Here is a 26,762-nt window from a genome sequence, read left to right on the forward strand (position 1 = left end):
GGGAGACAAAAGTGTATGTGGCTGTGAATTTTTTTTTTTTTTTTAGCGCGAAGTTGCGATAGTTTTTGAATACAATACAATACAATACATATTTCCACAGATGGGCATTTTACAAAAATTTGCGGCCCATTTATCGCCTTCCGCCTACAGACGAGGTACCCTTCCGCCGTCCATTTATCCGGCTGGACTAAATAGTAATCACCCATAGGCCGGTCCTTTCTATCATTTTAAACGGGCTTCCGTTAGCGTTTACGACTACCAGCTTCGTCAAATTACCAACATTTTTCTCAATTCCTAGAGGAAACAGGCCATTTCAGAAACACAGGAGGTGCCTGTGGCTACACGCTATTAAACGCAGGAACTGGACCGAGGACATAATAAGGAATGCCTGAGTTTTCACTGCTCATGTCAGGTCCAGTAAGTTATCGTGGCTATTTGGTTTAACTTAACCTCTATGTCCTGAAATGTTGAATTAGTAGTCAGAAATTGCAATAAGCTTCGGTGCACACTAGCTCCATATAACTTAACTCATTCAGTATCAGACATTTTCAGACCCTTTTTTACCCTAACGTTTGAAAAAATTTGAAAAAAATATAAATACATTTCTGAGATTGAATGGCTGGACTGTGAAAAAACATAAATATGTCTTTGGGATTGAATGAGTTTCAAGATCTTATTTCATGAGCATTATTGTTTGTGATGTTTAGCCGGTTTTCCCTAGCATCCTAGAACAACTAAGCAACTTAAAAGTAGTCCTGTAATGTGGTCCCACCGAGATCGCAGTCACAAGAATTTGACGCAATTCTCAATTCCCTGTTATATATAATAACAAGCAGAAAAAAAAAGATAGCAGAATAGCTGACTACGTTACTCACCCTGCCTTCCAAGTAGAGTTAGCTGTGAGGATGTAGTTCTCTTTCCTGTTTTCTCTCTAGTGTAAACACTAAGTTTCTCCACTAAATAAAAATGAATATAGGGCCACTTTGTAACATCTTCCTCCCACTCTATAATCCCATAAGGATCGGAAAGTTTCTTTCCATCTGGTAATGTTAGTTTTTTTAAAGTAATTTTCACAATCCTTTGTTTTCTTTAGGCTTGTGTACATGTTAACCAACCCCACCGTTCTTTTATTTTACATGCGTCTGAGCATTCACACAAAGTTCATTTTACTTCTCATTAACGTACACGCAGCACCCCATCTTGACAGAAAAAAAACCAAATGTAGAAATGTTTGTAAATTTATGAAAAAGAAAAACTGAAATATCATTTGGTCATAAGTATTTAGACCTTTTGCAGGGACCTTCATATGTAACTCACATGCTGGTCATTTCTTCTAATCCTCCTTGAGATGGTTCTGCTCCTTTATTGGAGTCCAGATGTGGTTAATTAAACTAAATGGACTTGATTAGGAAAGGTCTATATAAGACCTTTCTATATAAGAGCTCACAGTGCATGCTAGAGAAAATGAGATTCATGAGGTCGAAGGAACTGCCAAAGGAGATCAGAGACAGAATTGTGGCAAGGCATAGATCTGGCCAAGGTTACAAAATAATTTCTGCAGCACTCAGGGTTCCTAAGAGCACAGTGGCGTCCATAATCCTCAAATGGAAGAAGTTTGGGACGACTCTTCCTAGACCTGGCTGTCCAGTCAAACTGAGTAATCGTGGGAGAAGGGCCTTGGTGAGAGAAGTAAAGAAGAACCCAACGATGACTGTGGCTGAGCTCCAGAGAAGCAGTGGGGAGATGGGCGAAAGTTCTACAAAGTCAACTATCGCTGCAATCCTCCACCAGTCTGGGCTTTATGGCAGAGTGGCCTGACGGAAGCCTCTCCTCAGTGCAAGACACATGAAAGCCCGCATATAGATTGCCAAAACCACATGAAGGACTCCCAAACTGAGAAATAAGATTCTCTGGTCTGATGAGACCAAAATTTAACCTTTTGGTGATAATTGTAATGTGTGGAATAACCCAGGCACTGCGCATCGCCTGCCCAATATAATCCCTACAGTGAAACGTGGTGGTGGAAGCACCATGTTGTGGGGGTGTTTTTCAGCTGCAGGGACAGGACGACTGGTTGCAATTGGAGGAAAGAGGAATGCGGCCAAGTACAGAGATATCCTGGAGGAAAACCTCTTACAGAGTGCTCAGGTCCTCAGACTGGGCCGAAGGTTCACCTTTCAACAGGAAAATGACCTGAAGCTTCAGAACAACTCTGTAACCATTCTTGGACCCAAACCTGATTGAGCATCTCTGGAAAGACCTGAAAATGGCTGTCCACCTCCGTTCACCATCCAAACTGACAGAACTGAAGACGATCTACAAGGAAGAATGGCAGAGGATCCCCAAATCCAGGTGTGAAAAACCTGTTGCGTCATTCCAAAGAAGACTTGTACTAGCGCATAAGGGTGCTTCTACTCACTAAAATGCATCAGGGTCTGAATACTTATGAGCATATGATATTTTAGTTTTTCTTTTTTCATGAATTTGAAAAAATTTCTACATTTCTGTTTTTTTTTTTCTATCAAGATGTGGTCCTGAGTGTACATTAATGATAAATAAAATGAACTTTTTTGATTTTGGCAAATGGCTGCAATGACACAGAAAGTGAAAAAGTTCAAGGGGTCTGAATACCTTCCGTGCCCACTGTTGGTATGTCACAAAAAAGTCAAACCACCTACATCTCAAAATATAAAAAATCATTGAATAGTGATTTGTGATGAATAAAATTAGCCCTAGTTTGCAAGAATTGGTTAAGTATTTATGCCACGTTTTATTTTTCTTATAAAAAGAAATGTGATGTCATGTCATAGAACTCACTTGAGCTGAAAACAATATAAATTAAAAAAAGAAATTCGAAACCGATAGTTGAGAATTACAACACGGACCAAACCGTATTGTCCTGTACAGACCCTAATAATTTGTACAATGCTGGAATGCAATCTTATTTTACATTAATACAACCACTGGAAAAAAATTATGGAATCACTAATCGCAGAGGATGTTCATTCAGTTGTTTAAATTTGCAGGAAAGAAAAAACAGATCTCACACACAATACACAAAACTAGAGTAATTTCAAGTGGCATGGATGGATGAACTTTCTGGCTTTGAGAAACACTAAAAGAAAAAAAGTGGTACTCAGTAATAGTTACTTGTTTGGACCAAACAGACGAAAAACCTATGTAATCACTCAATTCTGAGGAAAAAAAATGGAATCACGCTGTAAATTTTCATCCCCAAAACTAACACCTGCATCAGACTAGATCTGCTAGTTAGTCTGCACTTAAACAGGAGTGATCACACCTCGGAGAGCTTTTACACCAAGAGGACTAACATGAATATTGGCTCTAACATAGGAGGTGTCAATTGAAACAAAAGAGAGGATGATCAACCTTCTTAACCCATTAAGGCCTAAAGCGCCTGGCTCAACAGCTCCCCAAGACCTAAGGTCGTCTTTGGAATTACCCCTGAAAACCTGAGGTTTTCCCAGAAATTCAACACCTTGAAAATAATTAATCTCAGCCCCTGTAGTAGACATCAACATAATTCCAAAAGAATTTGAGAGTTTAGACATGAGGCTTTCACACAGACCTGAGTTTATTCATCTGTTTCAACCGAAGAGGTAAAAATAAAGTGTCAGTGCAAGAGAAGCACTACTTTTAACAACAACAACAAAAAAAAATCGAGTGGTAATTACCATCCTCTTTTCTGTTACAAAGACGTCGATATTGTCATTATCTACAAACATATATCTTAACCATGTATCATGTTTGACTGGTTTTATTGGTTCAAAGTCCACAATCGCGCCGTCTATATCACTGCCGTTATTCATATCAGAGGTCCCGCGATCGACGGCATCCGCCATTACTGCTTGAAAAAATTCCAGATATCCGCCGACGACTCACGACACCGTCACATATCTATTCTGATGCATTTAATTGGTTAAGATTCCAAGAATTAAATAATAAATAGAAAATGACGTATATGCTCTCCTGGGTTTAAGGGTGAAAAGAGGCAATAGTGCTCCCGGCTCTAGTGGTAGAAACGAAGTTTTGCGCTCCCGTCCTTAATGGGTTAAAGAAGGTAAACCATCAAGCAATGTTGCTAAAGATATTGGATCTTCACAGTCAGCTGTTTCTAAAATCTGGACCATGTAAAAACAACATGGGAAGGTTGTTAAAGACAAGCATGCTGGCAGACCAACAAAGACATCAAAATGTCAAGACAGAAAACTTAAAGTGATAGTCAAATTATTGAGCCATCTGTCAGGCCCAGGTGACTGCTGGGGAAGCCTCAGCTGCGGCTCTTGTTCAAGTGAATAAGACCCAGCCAGCGGTGCTTACTCTCACAAAAATATTTATCCCAAGTTTCAATATTTACTGTTTTATTAGATTTTTTAAGAGTCGAGCATCAGCTGGTTGTGTTGCGCAACCTGTAATTGTTTTCAGTCGCCACATGGCCCGAATTGAGTGCAGCCTAAAGCCCTGGTTTACATTGACATTTTGGACACTTATCCCATCAAGTGAAAGGACTTTAGGAGTATACATCATTCTTCAAGATGATAATGCATCTGGCCATAGAGCAAAAACTGTGAAAACGTTGCTTGACATAAGGTCAATGTCATGGCCTGCAAATAGGCTGGATCTCAATGCAATAGAAAAATTATAGGTGGAAGTTGAAGAAAATGGTCCATGACAATGCTCCAATCTGCAAATCTGATCTGGCAAAAATAATCAGAGAAAGTTGGGAGCCAGATTGATGAAGAGTACTGTATATCACTTATTCCATGCCTCTCAGACACTAAACTGTTATTGAAAGCCAGAGGTGTTTTTTTTTGGTTCCATAATTTCTTCCTCAGAATTGAATGATTCCATAATTTTTCTCTCTGCTTGGTCTAAACAAGGAACTGCTACTGACTATCACATTTTTTCCTTGATTTCTTTTAGTGTTTCTTAAGGCCAGAAAGTTGACCTTTGAAATGACTTTAGTTTTATGTCTGTCTGTGATCTTTTTTTTTTCTTTTTTTCTACAAAATTAGACAACTAACTGAACATTCTCTGAGACTGGTGATTCCATCATTTTTGTCAGGGGTTTAATATTTGTTTTACTGAATTTAATGAACTTTTAATTTTAATTAATTTAATTAATTTTAGCTTGGTCAATAAAGACATATTGGAGACTTTATTTAAAAGATTAAGACAGAAAAAAAGTTTGTGAAGAACTTAAAAGGAACATAACACCAAAGAGTGGGGTAGGAAGGCGAACTGAAACAAAGACTCAAATGTGCAGTCTACTACTGTACTGGATGCAGCTCAACCCATTAAAGGCAACATTCTGGGAAACTGCAGCCAGTACAGTTAGGAAGAGCTACACTACAGCTCAGGAGGAGCCTGCATGCACAAAACTGATGGGAAACTGTTCTGTGTGGCTACTCCCATCCATGGAGCAGGAGCTGGTGAGGGCAATTGGGGGCAGAGGTCCTCATGATGGGAAAGCACAGGGTCAATGAAGTACTCCTCATTAACAATGGAGAGAGCAGTGAATAAAATAAAGAAAATGAATGTTATGTACAGTCAGACAATAGGACAAACAGTAAATGAAAAAAAAACATTCTAATTCCCTCTGTAGAACTAATTATGGTGTCAGTGAAGAGGGTGGTGGTGAAGGGATAGGACAAATCAAGAGGTGGAATTCACACTTATTTGTCAGTTCATGAGTCAATTAACTTTGCATTCATAGTTGTAGACCAACATTACATCAATTTGACAAACTGGCCAGAGATTTGGACTATATTCATCTGAACGAAGATGGCCATTGGTCAACAGGCAATACAATTTATTACAATTGTGTTTTTTTTATTGATGTTTCTGCCATATTTTGAAAAAAAAAATAACCACTGAATGTTGAGCAATGTTATTTTATTTTTTGCAATTTTATTCCAAGAGCCGTGACAATAACTGTCGTCATCCTCTGGCAAATGACTTACCCTCTCTTTCTTCCTCCATGTGGCTAATGCGAAGGACCATGGCAGCCTTCTCTTCCCTGGCCTGATCCCTGGCACTCACTGCCTCATCTACCATCTCCTGCCACTCCAAGACCTGGCTTTGAGCATCATCCGCACTTCCGGACTCACTTGCCTGTGGTTAAAAAGAGTGTGGGGAGTTAAGAAACAATATGCTCAACTCACTGAGAATGCACGGTTGGCCAGGCCATTTGAAAAATAATCCTGGAACCCAGACCTGAGAGGTAGCTCTCTTTGTAAACTGTTCCAGGTCTGCTTGCAGTGCCCTCTGTTGCTCCTCATATACCACCAGTTTAGCCTCCAACATGTCTGTTGGTAAAAGAATCAACACACTGTGAGAAAATACAGTTTTGTGTCTTTTGAGTCAACCGTAATATTTAAATCTGTATGCAGGTTTTCCGAAATGAAAACAAAACATGCCAACACAAATTCTTAGCTTTAAGTACCACTGTTTGCTTTGAGCTCCTCATATTGCTCCACCTTCCAAAGGTTTTCCTCTCGTTCCACCTCCAGTTCCGTAATCCGACTTCGCAGGGCAGTCAGATCAGGAGGTGCAATACCAGCCTTAAAAGGAAACAGGACACATGGCTGGCAAATAAGACTTTCATATAGTGGTGTTAGGGCTGAACGATTTATCGTTTTCAGATCAAAATCGCGACTACGTGATCGCTGTAGCTGAATTTCTGCAGCGCTCCTAACTGACCCAGATTCTGTTGTGTCAACTATTTCACACATCAACGCCACTGTCTCATTCATAGGCATAGCTAGAACTTTTTCAGTGGGGTGGCTAGGGTAAGTGGTGATACCACAATTCACCAAAGGGGTGGCTGCGCACACACACGTGTGCATGTATGCACCCACAGCCACACGTTGGCAACCTCACAAGTCAGAGAGGGTGAGGTCTACCTTGGCGACACAGTGTACGGCCGAGAATACATTGTTTAACATTCTATACACAGACGGGAGTTCATGAAATAAAATGTACACATACACAGAACCATGCCTAAAAGACTCAGTACAGGCAGTAAAGTAAAAAGCACGGTTTTGCAGAGCTGAATTTGAGATAATACTATTCTCTTTGCTGTTGCTTTGCTTGTGTACTCATGCTCAACTTCTATCTCATGCAATGATTCGCTGGCCAACAGCCAATTGTAGTGATCAATTGTCTCAGACTGTTGAAGCTATTTAGCATAGTGTGATCAACTGCTCATTCAATCAAATCATATCTCTAAATATCTAAGAAGTACAATGAAACAACAATCTAAATTCTTCACAATTCTAAATGTCGCTTTTTACTTATATTTGCTCCTGCATTTATTATGAATATGTTGGGCAAGATTAGTATACAATACTTGAAAAGTGGTATCACATCGCTGTTTGCTATGTAAATTTTGCGACTCAAACGAACATGCTGAAATACAAAACTGTGATTGGGCAGGCGTTTGTGGCTTTATGTGAACTGAGGTTTCACGAAGAGGTTCCACTTTAATGGCTCCCTTTTTTTCTGGAGCTGTGGGACAGCGTGTTATTACACACACTAGCCATTGATATGATATTAACATTTCATATAAAAATATCAAAATAAACATTTCAACATAAACAGAGACAAGCATTAAAGATAAACCTGATAAACTTTCTGGGTTGATCATCTGACCTGACTTTTTTTCAGCTCGTCCTCCAGCTGTCGGATTCGAGATTTAGACCAGGCTTTCATTTTCAGGAACTTGGCCTCCGATTTACTGGCTTCATCCATTTTTTGCTTTCTTTGGGCTGTATAAAAAAAAAAGTAAAAGGAAAGGTAAAAAATGGAATCAGTTCTTTTTCCAAATTAATGAAGGAGCCTACTGATTGGCCGATCATTTATATATGACAGACTATTATTCATTTACCTATAAAAACAGCAAAACATGAAGAAAAAATAAATAAAATATTGACAAAAAACATCTGTGAATATGCAAATCAACAGGTGTGAAACTATGAGTATGCAGAGGTCAACCGCAATCTAATATTGAAGAGGGTTCCTGTATTTTTTATACAATACCAATAGAGGATGAAGAGAAGAGGACCGAGCACAGAACCCTGGGGGACACCATGGGACAAGGGGGCAGTGGATGGGGAGCAATTGTTGATGTGGATGAATTGTTTCCTGTGTGTGAGGTAGGAGTGAAGCCAGGTGAGGACTTTGTCGTTAATGTGGACAGATTGCAGGCGACCGAGTAGGATGGAGTGGTTGGTGTCAAAGGCGGCGGTGAGGTCGAGGAGGATGAGAAGGGAGAGATTGCCGGAGTCAGAGGAGAGGAGGAGGTCGTTGGTGATTTTGAGAAGGGCGGTTTCAGTGCTGTGTTGTGTGCGGAATCCAGATTGAAATTGTTCAAAGAGTAGGTTATTGTCGAGGTGGGCTTTGATTTGGGATGCGACGACACGTTCTATAATTTTGGACAGGAAGTGGGGATTGGAGATGGGTCGGAAGTTGCTCAGGATGTCAGGGTTGAGTCCAGATTTTTTCATGATGGGGGTAACAGCAGCAAGTTTGAGTGAGGAGGAAACAAAGGAAGAGTTGAAGGAGGAGTTAACTATGGTGGTGATGAGGTGGGAAAGCAGTGCTTGACGAAGGATGATGGGATGGGATCCAGTATGCAGGTTGACAATTTCATTGTAGAGATGATTTTGGTGAGCTCGGCAGAGGATATGGGTGTGAATTTAGAGAGGGGCGGAGTGGTAGGAGGGACAGAGGCAGGTAGGAAGAGAGGGGAGGAGGGAGCGGTGGTTAATGAGGAGTAGAGGATATCGACTTTCGTTTGACAGAAGGATAGAAATGAATTGCATTTTTCAGTGGTGAAAGAGGTAGAAATGTTATCACAGGGTTTGAGGAGTTTGTTGATGGTAGAGAAGAGTGCCTTTTGGTTATTGGAGTCGGTGCGAATGAGGTTGGAGTAGTAGGCAGAACGGGTGGAGTTGAGGGCTGTCTTGTATAGCTGAAGGTGATCAGTGTAGGCAATGTGATGGACCTGATTTTTTGTAAAGTCTTTCAAGCTGGTGCTTGTGGGTTTTTAGTATGCGGTGTTCCGGGGTGAACCAGGGGACCGAGTGAGTGAAGGAGAAAAGTTTGTTTTTTATAGGGGCGATTTGATTCAGACAGATGGAGAGAGTGCTGTTGTAGTAGTTAGTAAGGACAGTGGGGTCGTGGGGTAGTAGAGGAGGTGGACAGGTGTATGGAGGTAGTGAAGTCAAGTGGGGAGATGGATTTAAGGTTTCTGAATAATATAGTGCGCTTTTCCTTGGGGAGGGGAGGTGGAGGTCCATAGTGATAGCCAAGTGGTCAGAAATGTTGAGGTTGGTGCTGGAGAGATTTTGAATGGTGAGACCGGTAGAGCAGACCAAGTCCAGAGTATGGCCATGGTTGTGGGTGGGAAAGTTGACATGTTGAATGAAGTTGAGGCAATCCAGAAGGTCCAGGAACTCAGAGGCATGGTTGCAGTTGATGTCGTCGATGTGGAGGTTGAAATCGCCGAGAAGCAGAGTGGAAGGTGAGATGGGTATGAGCTGTGTGACGAAATCAGAGAAGTCGGAAAGAAATGCTGGGTTGAACTTACAGCAATGACCAGAGGGGAGGGTCCACTAAGTTTAAAGGTGATGTGTTTGAATGATTGAGTGGGTGTGGTGGATATGGCGTTGATTTTGAAATCTGTTTTGGGGATTGAGGCCACTCCACCACCTCGGCCAGTGAGGCAAGGCTGGTCACTGTAGGTGTATCCGGGGGCGGGGTGGCTTGGTTGAGTGAAAAGTAGTCCAGTGGGTTGTGCCGAGTTTCTGTGATGAAGAGGAAGTCCAGGTTGTTGTCGGTTATGAATTCATGTAAGATGAGAGCTTTATTGTTGAGTGAGCGGGTGTTAAAGAGCGACAGTTTGAGGATATCCTGGTGTACGGGAGGCAATGAGGTACAGTGGAGTCGGCGAAGATTTGGGTTTGGTATTTCACAATGTTTTCTCTCATTATTGTAGGGTCATAATGAACTGACTGTGATGATGGATTGAATGGGGTAGATGGTAGCAGGAGGGGACAATAGCAACTTGTGGGGGGGACTCCGGCAGGGGGAAGTACTGTGGGGAGATGAAGTGGAGGAGGAGGGAGTAACAGGTGTGTGATTTGAAGATAGTCATGTGGAGTGATGAACAACGTACTGGATGTTTACTGCCAGTATGCTGCTGCCCAGTTTATTGGGGTGAAAACCGTCCGCCTTTAAGAGGATTGGACGGCCCCAAAATAAATTAAAATTGTCAATGAATCCCACATTGTGCATCCTGCAAGCTCTTTGGAGCCAGGTGCGCAGGCTGAGGGTGTGGCTAAAAATGCCCATGCTTCGGTGCGGAGAGTGCGGGCCACTGATGAAGCTGGAATTTCCGGTGGAGTTAAGAAGTTGAAAAAGTTTGATGAAATGAGTTTTGGTAATTTCTGACTGTCGGCGGGATGCATCAACAGAGCCGATATGGACAATAATTCTGTAGGTAGATGGTGGGAGTGAGTGAAGCAGACGAGGAAGTTTTGCAAGGATGTCGGGGACAGTGGCTCCGGGGAAACAGTGTGTTGTTGCGTTAAAAAAGCTAAGATTTTGGGTGGTGGAGTCGCCAATGATCAGGGTGGTTGGAGGAAAAAGGGGGCAGGGTAGGCAGACGGGGTTGGGTGACGGGAGAGTGGATCTTGAAGTAGGTTTCGGTGGCAGTGAGGTGGAGGGAGGAATGCTGGAGGAGAGACAAAGGAGAGTGCGCTGTGTAGCTGGAGTGGGCTGAGGTAGGGAGCGACCATGGGCTATGGAGGAAAAGGAGCACATATGATTTTCAGGAGGGAGCCGAGGAGAGGATTTAGTTTTGGACTCTGTGGTGGAAGGCGGAGTAGGTGTAAATCTTTCATCAGGAGGAGGAAAATCCTGGGGAGTGAGAATGTCTTAGGTGTTTTTCAGCTATATGTTGAACGGCGGGGGTGGAGGGGGGGCATCAGTGGTAGAAGCGCGTGCCTCTCCCGCTGTGAGGGACAGTTGACCAGGACTCAGGCTCGCGTGGGGTGGAGCTGGACATGGACCGGCATTTACAGCATTTTTCCACAAGATATTGTGCTCAATGATTCTATGTACACCGGATCTACCAAAAACCCAGTCGTTTCCCCGAGTGGACTCACAAACTGCGCTAATCTCATATCTACCAGGGGTTGCGCATCAGTAAAACTGTTTCCAAGATTGAAATTTACAGTGGAGCAGCATCAGACCCCGGTCACCCATCACATTGAAACATGTAATTGACAAGTATATTTCTCACTGGCAGTGAATATTAATTAAAAATGTTGAGAAAGGTCTGAAATTTCTTTGGTATGCACTTCTCCAAAATGATATTAAAACTATATTCTAACAGCAGGACATCACTAACCAATGGGAATTATTTTCTAAAATAGTGTGATTGGTTTGACAAAAACACATACCTTCCAACTCTGCTATCCTTTGGGCAGAGGCTGAATCATCAGATACGTTTTCAGTTCTTGGGGCTTCCTGACTGACAGATTGCGGTGCTACTGAATTCCTTCTTAGCTCATCTATCTGGCTCAGGAGATCCTGCTGGGTTTGATTCAACTGCACCTGATGCTTCTCTGTCATTTGCTGAATTTCGACCTGCTGCTTCTCTATCAGGTCGCGAAGTTGGGCTCGCATCACGTGTTTTTCTGCCTCCATTTTGGATTCAAGGCTCTCTCGTTCAACGTGTAGTCTCCGCATCCGCTCTGTTAGCTCCTGGCAACAGAATGAAGAATCTCATCACAGGGGCTTTCTGGGATTCTATCAGATACAGAAAACTAGCTACTATAGTACATGCAGGAATACTCAATGTCCTTAGCTTTAACTGGAAGAGTGTGAGAGAGGTGGTGACTTGAGCCCTTTTCACACTGCACTCACTCAGTGTGAAGGAGTCGTGCAGCCACGCGAAATTACCAGTTTCCAGTGTACCCATAATTGGAAGTGCTGACGTAGCAGACTACCAGGAAGTAAAAACTGAGATTAGACCACACCTCGAGAAATTGGTGGGGTCTAAGATTCACTGTTGCAAAAAAAGCTCTGATTTTGCTCATTTTAAGAAGGAGGACACAGGCAGCAGAGGAAAAACTAATGGCTCTGCGGCAACTTGGATAGTTTAATCATGCCATTACTTATAAATAAGTTCGCCAAAATAACACAATGACTCTGCCATATCCTCTCTCACACCTTGCTGCTGCGGCGTAAAGCAATTTGCCGCACTGTGCCGTCCAGAAATGCTCCATTTCGTTGCCCCCGCCCCTCACCACATACACAATGAATGATTTTGACGTTGGTGCACTGTGACCTGCTAAATGCAGCGTGAAAAGTGACCATGGGCTTCTTGGTCACCTCGCGACACCTCCTCTCCCTTGATTTCTCAGTTCAGATGACTCCAGGAAGAGTCAGACTTGGGACCTTCAAAGCAGCAAGAATGTTTCGGTACCCTTTTCCAGATCTGTCCCTCGACAGTCTGGCAATGCAAGAAGGCCGCCAGTGGCGTTGTGACAGTCTGTGATCTACAAACACTTCTTGACATCATGTTTGCTTTGTGCTCTTGACATGCACTGACAACTATGGGACTTATGTAGACAGGTGTGTGTCTGTTCCCAAATTGTGTCAGATAAACTGTATACGGTATACCACAGGTGGCCACCAATTAAACTCTTGGAAAACCTCAAGGAATATCGGTGGAAAAAGGATGCACCTGAGCTCATACTGTAGTTGTCATTATTTTATATCACTTTTTACATATGCATATGTGAATGTGATTGTTTGTCTATATGGGCCCTGTAATTGTTTGGCACCCAGTCCAGGGTCTACCCCGCCTCTCACCTAAAGTCAGCTGGGAGAGACCACAGAGGGTAAAAGGCACCCATAACCATTTTAAGAACATCTAAAAGAGTCCACTAACTCTGTTAAGTCGACACAAAAACTTCTACCTCAAAACTATATGAAATTTAAAACCATATTTGCGGCATCAGGAACCTTTGTTTGGCCAATTCCGTGTTTTGGCACAGACATTTGTTGCTGTAGACCAGGGGTGCCCACACTTTTTCAGCCTGAGAGGTACTTCAAAATGATCTACCACCTACTAAAAATGCAAAACACATTACTTATAAATATATTGGGAATTATTTTTATATGTACCGTATATGCTGGTGTACCTTTCATGGCTGCATCAACCTATATAGCACAATACAACAAAAATGTTTTGTAATTACAGGTACCTTACTCTGATGACTTGCACTGAATGGAAACAGGAAGGGACGCATAGTCCGAACAATAGCTGCTGATAGCCAGCCTCAACCAGATTTGCAGCAACAACAATCCTTCCATTTGCATATAAAACAAGTCAATTTTTTTGCACACTATGCTAATGCTAACAATATTGCTGTCTTGGTAAAGTTAAAGAACTGTATAAAAAAAATAAATTAAACCCCCCCCCCCAAAAAAAAAACCCAGCTGAGTGAATAGGGCGCTCTCCTTTGTGTGCGGCGGAGTATTCCCGAAGCTGAATGGCTGCCGCGAGGCGAAATGGCAAAAAATGGACTTGTTTTATACGCGTCGAGTGGAGCGAATGGGCGGATTTTCGGTGCTTCGCTCTGCGTCCCACCGCTCCAAAAGCATCATTCGCGCCGCCCCGCACGCAACTGCGCTCGCCTGCTTGCGCGAACATTGACACTGACTCCAATTCAAACGCGCCGCCAGAAACGCTCCCAACACAGTTGGGGTGAACGTAGAATTAACGTAGCAATACAGTATTGAGGACGGATGATAGTCTGGCAATCTACCCACAATGCCTTTGCGATCGACCGGTCGCTCGCGATTGACGTAATGGGCACCCCTGCTGTAGACGCGCTTTTCTGGCGACAAACGTCCGCGGAGATGACGATGCCTATGGTTTGGGGCACAGATGTATATAAAAAACTGGACTGCCTACTCGCCATAGCAATAAGTAACGCCACCGGCAGCCTTCTTGCATTGCCACTAACTAACGTGAATAAAATGCCACAGTCTGTGGCTTAGAGTTGTACCAATAAGTCTAGGAGAAGCTCTAAATGCACATGTAATCAGTAAGAATATGATATATATTTTCTCTGATAAAGTAGATCTCAGAGTGCTACTTCAAAGATTGCCTGCATCATGTTGTCAGAACCATGAACAATTAAATGAAAGCAAAGCCATTCAAGGGGGAAAAAAATTACTGAAATGTCAACCTAAACTGTGTAAGTCTAGGTTCACACCGCAGGTCTTAATGCTCAATTCAGATTTTTTTGAAAAAAAAAATATTTTTTGTGTAAGCGTTCATATTACATTATAAATGCGACCTCAGTCTTGTCTGCTGTATGAACACATGCGTCGTCAAAGTGGCCCGCATATGCAGAAGAAGAGACGTCACACCCGACGTTGTGTTTGTGGAAGTAAATGTAGTCCAGCGTGTCGGGGCATTTATACGGTCAAGCGATTAGGTAGCAGGTAGAAATAAATGCAGTATTTGGTGGAAATTATGAGGCGAGGCTTTAATATCTCATTTCATGGAGACATCACTAACGATGGCGTTACGTCTTAACAGTGCGTAAAAAATGAATCGATCTGAGCCGTGGCTGAATTACTACGATCACCATAAATGTCCACTTTATGCTTCACGTTTCAAGTGGGATTAAATTAAAGTAAAATATAAAGTTAATAGTGTTACTCAAAACAATTTTGCAGATTTGATCCCCTTGCTGCCAGCGCATCTTGGGCTCCGGATGACGTCGGATATATGCGACCTGGCTGTTGAGACCACGAACGCATTGGAAAAGATCGAATACTTATCCGATCTAGGACCACATATGAAAGCGACCGAGGTCGCATTTGAAAAAAATCGGAATTCAGCCGTTCAGACTGTCTTAAAAAAAATCTGATACAGGTCGCATATGGGCAAAAAAATCCGATCTGTCATATTTGCCTGCGGTGTGAACCTAGCCTTAGTCACGACTCACAATACTGAGATAATGTACTCTGAATGGTTGATGCAAACAGTAAAGTTTATTCTTTGCGAGTCTTTAATTACTCAACGCAGAGATCGTTGCGTAAATCACGCATTGATAACAGTGTTTTCAGCAAAAACCGAACCGAAGTTATCAGTAGTAGGAGCAATACAAGATGGCTGCCCTCTGGCATCAGCTGCGAGAAAAAGCAAAGCACAGCTGGCGGACATTGGAGACTTGACACGGGGATGTGACACATGGCCGCCTACTGCTAGAGGTAACAACAACGCGGCTTTAAATTTATATTTTTAAGTGAATAAATACAGAACAAACTTAATCAGCATCATGGTATGGCCCATCACAATTTTTCAGGGGCCAAGCGTCTTCCACTGAACCGTCGTGACCGTTAAAGCTTCTCCAGCTAACTTAGTTTTTAGCATAGCTTGCTGCCTGTGTCTCATCGTTGAGCACTGTGCAGTGATCAAGTGTGCTTGTAAAGTAATCTGAATATTGTGGGGTATGTGAATGAAAAACAAATAAAGAGCTCAGGGAGAACTTAGCATTGAGTGCATTTCCTAACCTTTATCTGCTGGTCCCTGCCGTCCACCTCTTTCTGAAGAACATCAATGACCTGCGTTTTTCCAATCAGCACCTCCTCTTTCTCATAAAGTTTCTGTTTTAAAGCCTTCAGAAGCTGAGAAGAAAACAACCCACACAGAAAAAAAATACATGCAAGAAAGGTTATTCAACACATGTTCTTTAATACTTACTGGTTACTACTAAAATTAAAGGAATTGAAGACGAAACATCAACAACTATCTCATCACAACCTGCTCAAGATCAGCACTGGCATCAGACTTGGCAGCAAGTTTAAAGAGCTCCTGTTCATGCATCTGGTTGATTTCAGTCAGCTGATTATCTTTCTGGAGGATTATCTCTTTGAATGTTTGGATCTAAAACAAAAGACAAAATAGATCATAGATGCATCCAAATGAAAATTATTTGAATGCTAAACCACAAAAACAAACATCTGTGTTATGTTATTCTATTTGCTAGAATTTAACAAGGCTTGCAATTTTTTTTCTTTTCGGAGCAGTTTTGGGAATCAGCAACTTTCTAACTTTGTGGAGCATTTTTTTGTTTGGTTTTGCGGGTTAATCGAACTGAAGCAAGGGTTTTATTCAACAAAAAATACGAAAATATAATGAATGAACATTTTTTTTAGCACAATATAAATAAAGATGCTTGAATTGTACAGTAATATAGAATCAACAGTTTTTATTTCTTAAATACACAAGAAAATAATACAACAAAAAAAATACAAGAAAATATTTTCTTGTCGTTAAGCAAAGCTAAATTGATTTAAAAAAGCTCTTCTGTAATGTAATTTTAGAAAATAAAATAAAGCAAACCCCCAAAATTTCTTTACAAGAATATGTTCTATGCAGCATCACTAAACGACTCTTGCCATTCTGATTAATATTGCAATTGTGAATATGAATTAAGTGGTCGAATACACACGTTTTTGTCCATGTTAGGGGGTGGCCATTTTGCCACTTGCTGTCAACTGAAAATGACATCACACGGTACTTTAACATGGACGCATTTATTCTGATTAAATGAGCATAATACAAATGCTTCATGTACACACCCCATTTGGAATATTGTGACCCAATCAAGCCCATTCCTATCAAGATTCTATTCCGAACGCAAGTGGTGATTTATTTCGATTGTTAATCCAATCAGCGCGCATGAAAATACTTAATTCTGAAATTTTGGAACAAACCGTGTTTACTGCGCATATCTGTGATATCAGTATACGCGTTCCCAGAGCTGGGCATGTGCGGGCTATTTCAAGTCAACATGAGAACAGCTCCCAATACACATTACTACTGTACTTTGACGGTTGGCGTTTGAGTCTCAGTTTTGCTGTTCAATATGTACTAATGAGATGCAATATATTAATTTTGACACAAAAACAGGAGGTGAACCGCTTATTTCAAGCCTAGTTATACATTATACAGTTATACATTCTGTTCCTTTTATCCGAGTATGATATTACCGGACAACCACAGAATAGAAACCTACATTCTGCTTGTACATGCTCTCTTTCTGACTGTACTGCTCCTTCTCCGTGTCCAGAAGCTCCTTCAGGCTGTCTGTCTGCTCCTGGAGCAAGCTATAGCGTTCCTCTGCTTCTCCAACCTTCTTCGTCAGGCTCTGCACCAGCTGCTCAAGTTCCTGCATTGCTCCATGATCTTCATCGACCTGAGAAAGAATAGTACAGTGGAATCTCAAAATGTTGAAAATATGACTATGATTATTATTATTGATTGCTGGAACAAGAACATGATTATTCAAATGATTTCAGTGAAAAAACACCTTCTGCTGTATTGATGTAATGGACTGGTCTCCTGCCATTGCTGTTTGCAAGTGAACAATGTAGGCCTCCTTCTCTGCGAGCTTCCTGTCCTTCTCTGTCAGCATGACATCCATTTCTTCACCTCGTAGCCGCTGTGCTTCTATCTCTGTCCTCTAAAGAAACATGATCAATGTTTTCCAATTTCTTCAAAAGCCGCAGTTGCACATTCATTTCTATGTACAGAGACTACATAGCACTACACTAAAGGAGTACATGGATGAGAAACACAGAACAGCAGAGTCCGGTGGATATACTGTTTAAGTAGCACCTGAGGTCACCCGAGTGTGTCAAAAACAAAATAAAGTGAGTAACAGGAAATAAAAGACTGCTTCTTGAGAATACCACAAGTCCTTCTAAAGAAAGTACCCTTATGTATGTAGACATTGTTTCAAAACGCAGTATGAAAATATTCTATATTTATTCAGCCTGCTGAATCAGGGAATTAGTAAGTGAACAAGAAATGCATTTGTAGACTACCTATGTGTCTGAACGGGCATTTCCAACAGTCTGATATATTGTATCATATCTTAAAGTCACTGTCGGGCAGAAACCTCCTATGGTCAAATTGGTCAGTTTAATATTTTTCACAAATCAATACTATTGGTCAGTCCTACCCATGTGGTAAAAATTTCAGTAGAAAGTACATTCACAAATACAAATTGTTTTCCAGTGGTGTGACATGAAATATAAATAGACTATGAAAAAGAAAATTTGCAATAAGGAATAGACAAGTGTACTGTAGGTGTGAATTTTAAAGTGATACATGTATATTTTGTGTTCCTGAGTCTGACAGCTGAGGGGAGAAACTGTTCTTATGGCAGGAAGTTCTGGCACCAGTGCACCACATTGTGGTGGAGGAGGTGAGGATGGACTCGATGACGTGAAGAACTGCACCAACATCTTGGTTGGTCGCTTGAGTTTACTCAGCTGCCGCAGGAAGAACAATCTCACCATGGCCTTTTGTAATGTTAGAGCTGATGGCTGGCTCCCACTTGAGGTCCTTGCTGATGGTGGTGCCTGTGAGGGCGACGGGGCGCTGTGAGGCAGTGACCTTCCTGAACTCCAAAATCATTTCCTTTGTTTTCTGGGTGTTAAGCTCCAGGTTGTTGTGGGTGCACCAGGACACCAGCCTCCACCAGGTGCATCTCCCTGCTGTAGCCATAGTGATCATCATCTGAGATAAGCCCGATGAAGGTGGTGTCATCTGCAAACTTGATCTTTTTTACAGACTGGTGGCTTGAGGTGCAGCAGTTGGTGTAGAGGAAGAGGAAACATGGGGGAAATACATGAGCTCTGGGGCTCATCGTCATTGACTCCGAGACAGTCTTCCCCAGCTGCACGTTGCTGCCGGTGTGTCAAGACGGATGTGATCCACTTGCACTTAGGTTGGGCACGTTGAGCTGGGACAGCTTATCCTGGAGTAGAGCTGAAGACCGTAAACATGGTCCTGGTGTACTTTCACTGGAAGTCTCGATGTTGCAGTATGGAGTGTTGGGCCAGGTTGGCTGCATCGTCTACAAACCTGGTGGCATGGTAGCTGACCTACAGTGGGTCCAGCAGGGATGTGGTGATTGACTTGAGGTGAGGGAGGACCGGGCGTTCAAAGGATGACATGACTACAGGCGTTAGCGCCACAGATCTGTAGTTATTGAGTCCTGTAATGTGTAGCTTCTTGGGACAATAGTGGAGGACTTAAGCAGGCTGGTACATGGCATGTCTCCAATTATGACATTATCGGAACAGAGTACACACACAACACAACCAAAACTGTTAAATTGCTGATTTTCCATCTTATGTATGAGGTCTGGCCCAGGTAAAAAATATTTTAAGATTTGAATTGAGAGAATCCTTACCTTCTTTTCAATCTCCTTCTCGCTCTGTGCAAGGTGCTGTTCTAGCTCCTCGACCTTCTTCTTCAATAAGACAATCTTCCCCCGAGAGGCTTGCTCTCCTCCTTCTGATGGACCCTACAAGGATATTGAATGAATTACAACTGTAATCGCATACAGTGGACATAAAAAGTACACACACTCTTGTTAAAAAGCCAAAACAAAAGGTTTTGTGTGAAAATGAGACCAAGATAAATCATTTAAAAAATGTCCACCTTTAAATGTGCCCCTAAAACCTCTAAACAAACCCCCCAAAAATATTTTAAGGGAGAAAAATGCACACCCTCAAACTACTACTTTGTTGCAACACCTTTTGTAGCAGTCTTTTAGTGTAGTTGAGTGTGGATCTTCTTGATGCGGCATTATTTGCCATTTCTTCTTTGCAAAAACGCTCCAAATCTGTCAGAAGGCAAGGGCAACTCCTGTGCACAGAGCTCTTCAGATCACCCCGTAGACCAGGGGTGATGAAAGAAAGAAAAAAAATAGTATAGTAATTCTGGTTTATTTATTATCCGAGTCTGAAAAACGTTTATTTGTGACCGGATTCTCTCCGTTACATCCACCTACTCTTAACGCATGTCAAGTTGTTTCCGTCACGCTAATATTAAATGCAAAGCTAGCGAATGAGTAAAATAAACAGACGTATTTGGAAAGTTTCTCCCCCCTCCCCGGGGAATAGTGACAGGGCCGCGAAGTGCATAGACTTGTATGAAACGGTCGGTGGCAGAAAAAAATGTTGGCGACCACTGACGTAGACGGTCACATGGCTCATTGTCACGGTGACAGGTGACATTTTTCTTCATCTTCAGCTTTCAAAAAAAAGGCTGTAGGCTTTGTGCTTAACATTGACTACATTTACATGTGGTCAATAACCATTTCAAAACCTAAATATGAGCAATACTACAGGTGCGCAAGGCCATCCCAACACCCGCAAAACCCAGAATATGTTCACATTAGGGTTTTCAAAAACCCAAATAAGACCCCTTGGGTTACCCGTTTTGTAACCCAATATTTGGTCATATAAACGCATATTGGAATACCACCATTGAGAGGAACATGAGTTTGTGTACTGCGCATGCTCTTATCCGCAAAGGTTTTTTGAGTACAGGAAGTACTTGTATGCAGGGCGTCTGACGCGCAACCCACCGGAAATACACAAGCAGAGATAAACATGGTGATCAGAAACAGCACAGATTCAAACTGTTGAAGTGAGGTGGAAACCGACTCAGTAGTAGAGTGGTCGTCTCCCAACCCAGAGGTTTTGAGTTCGATCCCTGGCCCTTGTGACCATGTCGAAGTGTCCTTGAACATACTGAACACACAGTTGCTCCTGATGCTGCGTCATCAGTAGGTGAATCAGTAGGTCATGTCAATGTGAAGCAATTTGAGTAACTTAATTGGTGGAAAAGAGCAATGCAAGTGAAAGACCATTAACCGTTACTTTTATTAGTTTGGTTGAAAGACATGAATGTCTTTTATTGATAGTGGAAAGTAAGAAGCGTAAATGAAATATATTTGTATCATGTCTTTGTCCATGCATCGCCGTTTTGATGGGGATATTCCAATTATTCGCAATTACCATGTACACGGGAGTTTGCATGTGTGAGTACTGTCTGCTCACACATGTAAACCGGTTATTCGGAATGTTTGAGAAACTGGAATTTTGACCTTAACCCAAATATTGATGTAAACTTAGTCACTGACATGTTATTTTGAACTACCATAAGGCGTACTTAAAATCCTCAATTTTCACAAAAATCAACACTGCGCCTTGTAATACGGTGTGCCCTATGTATGGGTGAATGTTGGCGTTTCAGTTTGTCGTTTTTAAAGTGGAAGTCAACCCCAACATATTTTTTTCCAGAATATATTATATGAAGGCCCACTAGTTGAGACAAGGCATTCTGATTAATATTGCGTTTATGGAATATGAGTTAAGCAGCAAAATGCACACGCTTTTCACAGGGGGCGGCCATTTTGTCACTTCTGTCGACTGATAATGACATCACAGTTGCTCAGGCCTCAGTTAACGACCAATCACAGCTCACCTCTTTTCTGAAGCTGAGCCATGATTGGTCATTATCTGAGCCCTGAGCAACTGTGATGTCATTTTCAGTCACAGAAGTGACAAAATGGCAGACCCCTGAAATGGCTAAAAAACGGGTGGATTTCTCATATTCCATGAATGCTATATTAATCAATTGTTTCAACTAGTGGGCCTGCATAGAACATATTCTTGAAAAAAAATGTTTGGCTTCAATTTTAATTCAAATTCCTTCGTTTGCGTTGCCATTTTCATCCGCATCTAATCGCTAGCAGGTCTACTACTTCCTGCTTCTGTGTCTTAGAATCAGGGGAAATGTTAAAAATTCTCTTTTGAAACTCCTTTCAGCAACTTCAAATAGTTGAATTGAAAATGAGGACTAATTTCAACAAAGTGTTGCAGCGATTACATAAACTGCAGCAAGAAAGAATGTGTTTACCTTCTTGTTGTGTGTTGGTGTATCCTGGCCTCCCATCTGTTTCTTCAGCTCTTCTAGCTGTGTGGTGAGAGAAGTCACCTTTGCCTTGTTTTGGAGACGCAGCTTTGACAGTTTTGCCTCACATGTCTCCTTCTCCATCTGAAGCAGTGACAGTATGTTCTATGTACTTCCTTAATAGTAGCCAATCAAAAACAAGACATGACCTTGTTTTTTATGCGTATAAAGGCGACCAACAAGAGGATTAGCAATTGCAATTGGCACTGAGTCATGAGCAAGGCTGCCACACACTTGTTTTTGTCACACCTACTATATTGATCAAATCAGAAATTGTATTACGATAAGCCACATTAAAACAAGCCATTGCAATCAAAGATTTATGATTTTACTGTGCACTACATGGCCGAACTTAAAATGATCACTAATAAGAATATGTGTGGTAGAAAATGGATGGATATAAAGTAAAGACTCATGGAGAGAAAGTCGACACCTTGAGCTGTTCATCCTTGGTGCAGAGTGTTGCATCCTTCTCTCTAATCAGTTCTTTCAGCTGAGTGACGAGCTGCTGAGTTTGAACAAGTCTGTCTGCCATTTCTTCAGCTTGAACTTCTCCACTTCTGCCGCCTCCATGGGGAGAGCCTGAGGCCTAGAAGAGAGAGCAGGGGAGACTTGTGAGTGATTGTCCACATTTAACACTGCATTAGGCTGAGAATGATGCGCTTCTGGTACATCTCGAGCATAAAATGGCTGCCAAGTATCAATAAAAGCTGCGGGTTTTAGGTGTATTAAGTGCTTGCCCAGTTATTGAAAGTGTATAGCCCAACAATCAATCAAACAGTTTTTGTAAAGGCAATGCTTCAAACAAACATGTCTATTGGCTGACAAAAGTAAGGCAGGCCGTGGCATTATTTATGTACATTGATTGATTGAAATCTTTATTTCGAACATAAGAGAGTAAAATAATTAATAATAGCAATCAATATTAAATGAAGGTAAATAAGAAAACAATGCATCCAAAATAATTAACATGCTCGAAAAGGAGAAGGAAGAAATAAAATATGAATTTAATCCTCTAAATCAATTTATGTATAATTTCTATACCTCTTTTTTTCTTCCCGCCCCCACATACATACATATATCCACATATGTATACAGACCTACATACAGACAATTTCCATATACATGGTTTTACATGACTATCAATATACTAACAAATCCTTTCTCTATCTACACTAATAGAAATATATCCATTGACATCTTGTTGTATCAATATCAGCAATATATCGGATATTAAATAAGAAAACAACAACATAAAACAAACAAACAAACAACCAACAAACAAACCTTGAAGCCCCCTACACATATCTTGTAAAAATGATTTGCTTATATTTCTTTTTAAAGTGGCTGATGCTTGGACATTGCTTCAGTTCTTACTTCATTATTTGTTAAGCAAAACAACTTCTCAGTGTAGCGCCAATCCCCTAATCCCATATTGTTCTAATTTATTGATCAATATTTCATGGTTTATTGTATCAAATATTTTTTTAGATCCACAAATATCCCAACGACTTCTGTAGTTGTAGTTTCTTCTATTAGTTCAACGAAAGCTTGTGATGTTGATCGGTTATTTCTGAATCCATACTCATGATCATTGAGTATGTTATGCTTTTCTATGAAATTGTCTAATCAATTGTTAAAAATATTTTCCAGAATTTTGGAAAATTGTGGGAGAAGAGAATCAGGTCTGTAATTTGTGAATTGGTGATCACTAGGGTGAATAGTTTTTGAAAACCATTCAGTTCAACTGTTTCAGTTCAGTAGGCATACAACCCTTTTGGAATCATACTACAGCAAGGCGCGTCCTGCCTCGTACTCAAGTTAGATTCATAATGACGCAGGCATCATCACTGTAAGCCATTCATATGTCCATTGCAAGATCTCTGGTACATAAAATGGACGACTTTGAATTACAACTCGCTGAAAATCGTTTTTGGTTGAGCTGTTTTCATTATCATTGAAATTTAACCCAAAACTACTTCAAAATGTACATGTATTGTCTTTATTTACACTCGACAGTCCTTATCCATAAAGATATTAATTTTACCCACCAGCTCCGGTGTTCTGGCTTCGCTCCCCCTCCCACCACACCTCTCATCGTTTCTCACAGACTATGTGCTACCCTTAGAGTTTTGGTGTCAATAGAACAAGGATGGTCTGCACATGCAAGTTAAATCATAAGCAGTCTGAAGCAGTTCACAAATCAGCATAGCGTTCCTTCCGAGCTTAACGCAAAATTTTTATGGCGTATCGCGCTGCCAAATTGTCTTCCCATCCTGACAGCATCCTGCTAAAAGCGTGGTGTTGTGGTAGTTTGTCGATTTCAGTGTTGCATGGGATACCGGTACCAGTACCGTACCGTTTTGTTTTTTTTTCGGCGTCAAAAATGGCTCAATACCATTTTTTAAAAACACCGGTGTAAAAAAAAACCCAAAAAAAAGAAAACATGCAGATCACCAATTCTGTCTTAAAGGAAAGTATACATAAGTGCAAAGGCGCCTGTCAACTAACATGTGAGAAACGCCTTAAAGGGAAGTCAACCCAAACATATTTTTTTACAGAATATGTTCTATGCAGGCCCACTAGTTGAAACACGGCATTCTGATAGCCATATTTTCTGGACTAGAAGCTGCATCTTTATATAAGCTGCATCCACTCTATTTAAAAAAAAAAAAACAATTAAAAAAAAAAAACAATATTAAAGCCCCATCGAGTTATAAGTCGCAACTATCTATGTTGAAAAATTTGATATTTACTGCATTTACAGAACAATTTTGAACTGAAAATGTATGTACGTGAACAGATTCTTTAGTAACAGTGCCCTTTAACACGGCAGCAAAATGTCTGAAATGTGTATAAAGTGCAGGAGATTCTGGCGTGTGCGTGTTGAAGAAAGGTAACATTTTTTTTCCATGCATTTTTTCCACTTTGTCTTGTGCATAGACAAACTATCTTGTGCATTTGTCAACCAGAAAAAAGTCACTGTTAATCTTTTTGCGAATTATAAAATGATATAGCGGGTCTGTTGCCCATAAGTGACCTACAACGCGTCTCCCTGCATGTGGCAATAATGCCACGTATACTGCGCTGTGTCCGCCTTGACTTTATTCAATGCAGTGAGCCTCGTAAATTCACCATAGTCTCCCAATTGCTTGTTCTTCAAATGTCGGATTAAGTTGGTTGTGTTGAAACTTTTGGCCATGCTCCCCTCCGCGAGGTACCTTTTCATGGCATATACAGTATTACAAGACGCAAACCCCCCACACACAGCAGAAAATGCTATGTTTACACCAACTGCGGTGGTCGAAATATTCAATCAAAGCCTTTTATTGCCGATCAAAACATCCGATCACCCGCAGCTCATGCTTCGCAGCCTTGTGTTGTGTCCCTCCACTCTGCTCGCAGCGGAGGCGCGGTGAGTGATGCTTTTGGACAGAGGGACATCGTCGCGTAGTAAACAAATCAACTTCTTTGTCACTTGGTCTCGTGGCAGCCAAGCATGAGCTGCGGGTGATTGGATGTTTTGATTGTCAATAAAAGGCTTTGATCGAATATTCCAATCACGTAATTATTCACGAAAATCGGCCAATTATTATCGGTGCCCGATCGATCGGAGAATCCCTAGTAAAAATTGTATATAGTTATAATTGATGTTGAACAAATACGCACATGTACACGCTCGCGTGTGGACATACACACACGCATGTACATACAGTATTTGCATATAGTTTGATATGCGGACATGCACACATGCATGTACAATTGTACATATTTGCATATCGTCGCTGTCCTGTGAAAAACACTGATGTCCATTTTTGGAAGAATTTTTAATTTTCACGTTAATGCGATGTCTGTAACGCGGACACGCCATTCACTTAAAAATAAGAACATTGCAAAAAATTGAGTGTTTTTCACAGGACAGCGACGTTATAGTTTGAAGTTCATACAGTTTGGTCAAATTGGAAAATTTGCAGGCAAATTATTCTTTTACCATCAAAATCATTTTGTCAGTGTTGGTTATGTTGTTGTAAAGTTGTTTAGATATTTGAGTTGTCAGAAAAGCAACAAATATTGTGTCAAAGTCAAAGCTTGAAATGAAGCTTTTCACAAAAAGCCAATTTTCTCAGTTTCCTCATCAAAAAAGGGAAAATTGGTGAAACCTGGCTATGATCTACTGATGATTACTAAAGAATGAAGAAAAGTATAAAGAAACTTTTTTCTAATGAAAGAAGAGAGTCTAATCTTTCTTTTGGTAGGTTCCGTGTCCTTATAGCTGTAGAACGCAATATTCTGTGGTCCTTGAAAGATCAGCGAAAATCCTTCACAACGGCTAGCAAGGTGGAGGTGCTTGCTCGGAAAATGGCTGGCAGTGAATGAGTTAATCATCTTTGCAGAAACCCATGAAGTTGTCTTCTATGTTGAAAAATTTGATATTTACTGCATTTAGGTGGAGGTGCTTGCTCGGAAAATGGCTGGCAGTGAATGAGTTAATCATCTTCGCAGAAACCCATGAAGTCGTCTTCTTCTAGGTTGAACAATTAGATATCTACTGCTTTTACAGAACGATTTTGAACTGTAAATGTAGATGTACCTGATCAGATTCTTTCCGAACAGTGCCTTTTAACACGGCAGCAACTTTGCTGATTAAAACGGAACAGAACCAAGAGAAAATAACCAGTACTTATTTTCATTTCACTTCCTGCTGCCGTCTCACCATAGGTTCATTGATACTAAGCTTGCATGCAACAGCGCGGTTTCCTTCCTGGACAGCAAGATCGATGGTCTTCAACTTAAAAGTTGCATCATACGAACTTCTACGTGTGTGTTCCCTGATTAAGGGGCGAGGATTTGAAAAATATTAACTGTT

General features: G+C 41.2%; 1 protein-coding gene across 1 annotated transcript in view; it reads right to left on the reverse strand.

Annotated features, from left to right (window-relative positions):
- LOC147150557 (uncharacterized) overlaps nucleotides 1–22,527 on the reverse strand; it is a 57,742-nt gene extending 35,215 nt beyond the window's left edge. The window contains 13 exon segments of the mRNA XM_086026346.1: nucleotides 5,985–6,135; nucleotides 6,238–6,329; nucleotides 6,467–6,584; nucleotides 7,675–7,790; nucleotides 11,490–11,793; nucleotides 15,628–15,741; nucleotides 15,878–16,000; nucleotides 17,136–17,315; nucleotides 17,430–17,582; nucleotides 19,323–19,436; nucleotides 21,842–21,979; nucleotides 22,329–22,484; nucleotides 22,486–22,527. Of these exon segments, the coding sequence (XP_085882472.1) occupies nucleotides 5,985–6,135; nucleotides 6,238–6,329; nucleotides 6,467–6,584; nucleotides 7,675–7,790; nucleotides 11,490–11,793; nucleotides 15,628–15,741; nucleotides 15,878–16,000; nucleotides 17,136–17,315; nucleotides 17,430–17,582; nucleotides 19,323–19,436; nucleotides 21,842–21,979; nucleotides 22,329–22,484; nucleotides 22,486–22,527 (1,801 nt within the window).
- Nucleotides 22,528–26,762: the final 4,235 nt, after the last annotated feature.

The sequence above is a fragment of the Filicampus tigris genome, chromosome 3 (genome assembly GCF_054856515.1).
Source record: "Filicampus tigris isolate MCC_2025a chromosome 3, RoL_Ftig_1.0, whole genome shotgun sequence".
Classification (NCBI taxonomy): domain Eukaryota; kingdom Metazoa; phylum Chordata; class Actinopteri; order Syngnathiformes; family Syngnathidae; genus Filicampus; species Filicampus tigris.